Raw genomic sequence first — 6,498 nt, 5'->3', positions numbered from 1 at the left:
TTCACTCCGACCTCCGGCCCGAGAAATCAATTCGCCGACGTTAATTTTCAATTTCCTCGAACGTCGTAAACGAGAGCTTTGCTTTTCCCTGCCTCCTGGTATTCTCCTTGACGCGTCACGGCAGAGAAGAAAGCGCGATCTCGATTTAGGAAACATTACGCATGACGCGGAGAAGGACGAAGCCGCGCTTTGTTCGCGGAAGTTCGACGAGCTTCGAGAGTCGCCGCGCGTTCTCGAAGTATAAATAGAATTCGCTGTGCTACGCCGCGGATATCCTCGATATAGTGCCACTCTGGACGTTCTTGGCTGCGCGCAAACTGTCAGTGTTGAAAGAACCCGAGGTTCGCGGTCATCACGAGAGGAACAGAAAGAAAAGCGAATTATTAAACACGTAATTATTAAACACGTGGACGCATCGAGATCCACTTGGGATGAACACTCTCGACTGTTCTACGCAGGAAGCTTAAGAGAGATGTATCAGAATCGTGCGAACGTACAGGGAGCATTGAATCTGTCTTAAGTAAAGAAGCTGAGAGGTAGAGAGACAAAAACTGTACGATTGAACGCGACAATTTGGTGTTTTGCTGCTTTCTTTTTCTTTTGCAGCAACAGACACAATATAGCATACACGAAGAGGATGGTTTTGCTGAAGTGTTTGAAAATTTAGCTAAATACAAATTTGTAAATAATTACTAGAAAAATAATAAGTAATTCTCTAGGATGCTCAAATTGGTTGTTAAAATGTCAATACTTTTTTGCAGCATTTAGTCATCATACTTGAGATTAAATTAATTCCTACGTAATTAATTTGGATGATCCAATAAAATTTTCAATTAATTATTTTCAGATCTGTATCGAGCTAAATTTTTCGATACTTCAACGAAATCGTTCTTTCCGTGCAGCGGTCAATTTATCTCTATTTTAAAGGTCAAACAACAAGTATGTAATGATTCGCCATGTTACATTGGGTCCAGTCCAACAAGAGACACAGATTACACAATGTAGCACAATGAATCGTTACATCCTTATTGTTTGCCAATGTTAAACAGGGATGAAATGATGATTTTTGACACGTTGTGTTACACTGTGCCTATTGCTGGAAAGCACTTATGGGGTGTTTTCTATTTGGTGACACAAATCGACACAACTGCCGTTCTATCTTTGTTACTCTCTATGTCAACAAAGATAGAATGATGTTCGCGCCGACTTATGTCACTAAACAGAAAGCGTCCACTGTTGTGTCATCTGCGTCTCTCGCTAGAAAGCACCCTGTAGTAAACGAGTCGATCGTATTATCTTCTTCTCAAGTCGCCAAGGCGAACGTCATCGGACGACATCCGTGGGAAATGACGCGAGCATGATTCTTGATTCTCCACGTTGACCAGCTCTCTTCTGCGAAAGTGCATCGAAGCAATTCCTTCGGAGAACGCCGCGTCGTTGCAACTTCTTTCTGACATTCGAGTTTCGTTCGTGCTGCTGGAGGTATCCCACAAGGCAAATTCGTCGAACTTGTAGAGTTTTGCAGGAGTTAACATCTTCAATGGCTTGAGACGAGTGTTTCATCAAGTCCGTTCTCAGCGAACACTTGCGAATACTTAGTCCTCGTCATTGGATCGATAGCCGCGGTGACGGAAACGAGAGAGAGAGAACGGGTTAAATGTCCGACGGGACGCGTTCTCAAGTCAGACGAGCGCAATTGATTTCGCTGACGTTCGCGGAGTTCGGCAACCCGCTGCGGGCACCTTGGACGGACTATATACGAGTATCAAACGTGACGAAAACAAGGGGACCAAACGCAACGTGCATCGCGCGCACACGCATCTATTGTCCGCGGCGCACGAGAGTCACTTAGCACGTGCACACGTCGACGAACATCGATTGAAGTTTCTTTCTTGCTGCCGAGAGAGACGGAACCAGTGTTGTTATCATCAAACGACGACAAATCACTGCAAATGTCTATACTGCACAATTCAGATTAAATTACATCAATTTAAATTAACCCTCGAGTAGGCGCTTGGGGCAGAGGTACTTTTTCTTCTTCTTTTTCTTTCCCCTAGGATGGTCTTCGAATCCATCTAAAGAGGATCACAAGTCACGATATGAATAAAAGACGAATCGAACGATCTAGTGTTTAGTCTCCTCGTGAAAGGGAAACTTCAGAGTCATTTCGTAACGATCTAGCTGTGATTTTGTGCGCTTATTTAAGGGTTTACTACATTAATAAGTTTAGATTAATTAAATTAATTTAGTTTAGATTAAATTGATTTATTGTAAAATATATATAGATGTATTATTCCAACGTTTGACTTTGACAGTAATAGCCGTTTCTTTGTGTCTACAAGAAAATTCATGAAAATATTTCCCTCCGATTTTAATAAGCTTTGAATTGTTGTTTTCTAAACAAAAATAAGGGACATGTGTTTTTTTTTATAAAAGCCTAATCGCGCCTTTAGAGAGTACAATGTCTCTTTGAAGAAAATTGATTGCTGTCTTATATATATTCGCTTAAAAAAAATTAATTTTCTTCAAAGAGATATTGCATTAAAAATGCGATTTTGTTCTTATAAAAAAAACATGTCCATTTTATATATTTTTGTCTAGAAAACAACATATTTAAAGCTCATCAAAATCGAAGGAGGACACTTTCTTTGTTAGTTGATTCATTCATATAAATCCTATTTCTAATCTCTTAATATTACAAATTAATTTAATTAACTTAAGGGGTTAGGTTCACCTGTAAACCTTCAAAAAACACATTTTTGGGTTTTGACATTTTCTTAAAATACATAATTTCAAAAATATTCTCTGAAAATTTCAAGTCAATAAAAAAAAATTGATGGAGTTATAAGAATTTTAAGATTTATCGATTTTGGAGCAGATATAAAAAGCGTCGTATACAAAGACAGTCCCTTTTTTATAGATGTGTATGTATTCTATGTCAATGTAAATACAGAGATTAGGTAAATACAAGATTACGTGAAGCTGTAAACAAAATAATAACGGTCTTTCGTTGAGGGAAGAGGGAGAAAGAGAGAGAGGAACAGAAATAGGGGAGGGGAGGAGAGAGAGAGAGAGAGAGAGAGAGAGAGAGAGAGAGAGAGAGAGAGAGAAACGCAGGCATTAGCAGTATAGCAATTTCTGTCGAACAGTACACTCGAACTTAATTTGAAACTTTAAATGCGTTTTTCTCAAAACCGCGTTTTTGAAATCGGACCTAAATATCTCGAGAACCGCTGCATCAATCAAAATTAAATTTTGCTTACTTAATATATAAACTCTAGTACTTAATCGTGACTTTCCTTTTTTTGTTGCATTTTCATTTTTACAGATAAAAAGGGAGCGATTTGGTCAAAAATCAATATTTCAATTTTGAATAGCCGCTATTTTATCACAAATTAATTTTTCGATACAATGAACGATCGAGCACTAGATAATCTGATATATTATCTAAACTTGCCCGAATTTTTTATTTCAAATAAACGAGCTTAAAGCTAGAGTGATCATCGGAAAACGCCTTCTTAAAATGCATGCTGCCGGCAGATCGCTAATATTTCCTTTATTTGTCCATATTTTGCTATAAAAAAATTACTGCATAATCTATAAATATATACATTTGAATATACAGAGTGTCTCATAACTACCGAATTTTTTCTTAAAGACATATTCTTGAAGTAATTTTGAGACGAAAATTCTATTATAATACAAAAATGTCGAGACTACAATAATTTTTTGAATTATAAGCTAACTTTAAATGCTTCTAAGTAAAAAATCATTTTACTTTTAGAGCCTCTATTATTATTTCTGGATTCTTTTGAATATATATTCTAAGACAAAAATTCTAATACAAAAATATCGAGGCTATAATAGTTTTCGAATTACATACTATCTTTAACCAATTATAATTCAAAAACTATTGTAGCCTCGACATTTTTGTATTAGGATTTTTGTCTCAAAATTATCCGAAGAATATGTCCTTAAGAGGAAATTCGATAGTTATTAAACATCCTGTATAAACGTTTAAAACAGTTTTTTCTGACAGATTAAAAAAACATTTCCAGAAGTACACATTTTTTTTCGATCTCACAAGTGAGCCTAACTCTTTAAATAATTTAAATTTAATTACTTAATTTTGGTAAATTAAAATAAATTAATTAAATTAATTAAATTATTTATAAATTTCAAGAAGGAGAGAAAAAATCTAATAGAAAATATCATTTCAAGGCAAAGAATTGAAGCGGTGTGTGGTACATTAAGAAGATTGTTAAATCGTACCGTCAAAATCCCCAGGACACATTTTTTAATTTCGATAGTAAGAGATAAGATTCTCAAATAGTTTTCAAATCAAATAAAGAATAATAATCATTCAAACAAAAAGTAAGGAATAAAAAGCAATAAGATAAGAGGCCAAGTGTACTCGAGAAAGTTGTCCGACGGAAAATCGGAAGACAAATTCACTCGGATTCGATGAAATTAATGAAGGAACGACTTGCGTGAGGAGTTTCTGAGAATTCCAAGAGGCACGTTTCGCGAAAACTGCTGTGATCGGCGCATCGAGGACATCGCAAATATCACCATCTTCGCTCGCAGGGCTCCTCGTTGAATCAAAGAGGAGATCGAGGCAAGATCCCTCTCCGATAGCCCTGCCACTTCCACTGTCCACATCCGTCGACGGGTTGCCGGGTATCGGCGCGGTATGCGCTGCGCACGATGGCAGTGCGCTAAGTGAGCGAGTGCGGGCAACGACGCGAGTCGTAATACAGTACAGGTCGACATGGCAGCGGATTACGACGAGTGATCGGCCACGACGGGTGGACTGTGGCGGGCGGAGAAGGTGCGAGAGAACGCGGCGATAGACTAGGGAAAGAGTCGTGGAAGGAACGCGGATTTGCGATTTGGAGAACGGAGAGTGCTCAACGAGATAAAGTCGCTCTCTCACGAGCGAGGAGAGCGGCTGTCGCGCCTCGCGCCGCGTCGCGTCGCGTCGCGTCGAGCGCGCTCGAAAATAGAACGCGGTTGCGAGCGAAGCGAAAGAGAAGAGAGAAGCGGGCCACAAGGGGAAGAGCTGAGAGAGAGAGAGAGAGAGAGAGTGACTGACGGTTTAAGCCGGTCGTAGGAATGTCGCGAGTGTCGCTCAACAAGTCGCAGTACGGCTCACGTCGCGTCCGCAAAATCAGTTCGGTACGGTTTGTATGGATACATGTTAATTATGGGGGGAGCGAAAGCATGGCCGTGTGGTCGTTCAGTTAAGTGCGAATCCGCGTATCATCTTCCTCCTTTCCTTTCTTCATACCTGCTGTTTAGTCTCCGCTCCTTATTTCATCCGTTTACCTTGACAAAAATAATCATGAATACTTTCTAGCGAGAGGCACAGTGAATCATTTCGTCTTTATTTGACAGGCTGTAATGATTCATTGTATTGTACTATGGTATTTCTTTATCTTTTGTTAGAAAACGTCCTGTCTACCTGAGCGACCCTCGTCCAACACAATGGTCAAAGTGTCAACATTGAACAAAGTAAGATTTAAAAGATCCGAAGGACTAGCGAAACATCTGTTGCATCCCTTTAAAGAAACATCCCGTTAATTCTTTCGCTCCAAACAGATGGATTTTTGTCGTGGAAATGTGTCAGGTCTTATCGTACGCTGGAGTACCTATAGAAAATTCCCACGATACACGTTTCGTATTCCAACTCGTTGCTGAACGTTATTGATTTTTGCGTAACCGGACGTGCCAGTAATTCGCAGCGTAATTTCCGTGTCGGCCGCGCCGGAACAACGATCGCTATTTACGTGTATATATTACGTGTATATAATCATCGCGCTAGCGAAGTGCATTTTGCATGGCTCCTCTGTCGAAGGATGGAAAGACGACACGTGACTCAGCCTTGACAAGCCTTGACGGGGCCGGTTGATCGGCGGGAGACCAAGCGCCAATAGTTGTACTTCTAGTACGCACGCACGTCTCGCGTATACTTTGCATTATGACAGTGCGTAAATTGCACGTACGCGTCCACGCGCGCGAGTGTATTAACGATGGTGTGTGTTAACAAGGTCGAACGAATCGCGAGGCGTAGCGCAAATTTTTCGCCGAGAGAGAAAGAACGAAGCTTCGCGCCTCCCGTCGTCGGGTGGCGCGATCGGAATGACAGCGCGCGCGATCAGCTGATCAGCTGTGGCCTTCCTTTCGGCCGAGTCCAACTCTCGTGTCAAGCACGCGCGCGCGCTGCGTTTAAATTCGTCTTCGCGGCCGCGTGACACGGCGAGGTCGTTGATCCAAATTCATTAGCGTTGGGGCCTTCGTGGCTCGCGGTGAGATGTGAAGAAGCGCGCATGCAGATGAGACCGCGATGATGATCTGATCGGGAATGGAAATCAACATTTTGCACAATTTTCCAAGCAAAGTATCCCGCGAATAACTTTATTCTGCTGAGAATTAAATAGTTCATTTGATTACATTAATTTAGTTTGTTTTATCGAAGAATTAATTTATGTATTTAAA

At 40.4% G+C, this 6,498-nt stretch overlaps 1 protein-coding gene across 6 annotated transcripts in view; it reads left to right on the top strand.

Moving 5' to 3' along the window:
• Window positions 1–6,498, top strand: part of LOC108747059 (monocarboxylate transporter 12) — a 21,710-nt gene that overhangs the window by 7,348 nt on the left and 7,864 nt on the right. For 2 of the 6 annotated variants that reach the window (XM_018484300.1, XM_018484295.1), the window contains exons 1-2: window positions 205–536; window positions 4,222–5,178. The exons of 1 other annotated variant lie outside the window; for it this stretch is intronic. In XM_018484300.1, coding sequence (XP_018339802.1) covers window positions 5,116–5,178 — 63 coding nt within the window. In that variant the 5' untranslated portion in view covers window positions 205–536; window positions 4,222–5,115. Of the gene's footprint in view, window positions 1–204; window positions 537–4,221; window positions 5,179–6,498 lie in introns of those variants that run through there. 3 more of the 6 variants (XM_018484297.1, XM_018484296.1, XM_018484299.1) reach the window with 3 other exon arrangements.

This window comes from Trachymyrmex septentrionalis, unplaced genomic scaffold (assembly GCF_001594115.1).
Source record: "Trachymyrmex septentrionalis isolate Tsep2-gDNA-1 unplaced genomic scaffold, Tsep1.0 scaffold190, whole genome shotgun sequence".
Lineage (NCBI taxonomy): Eukaryota > Metazoa > Arthropoda > Insecta > Hymenoptera > Formicidae > Trachymyrmex > Trachymyrmex septentrionalis.
This window is presented reverse-complemented; position numbering and strand designations above follow the sequence as displayed.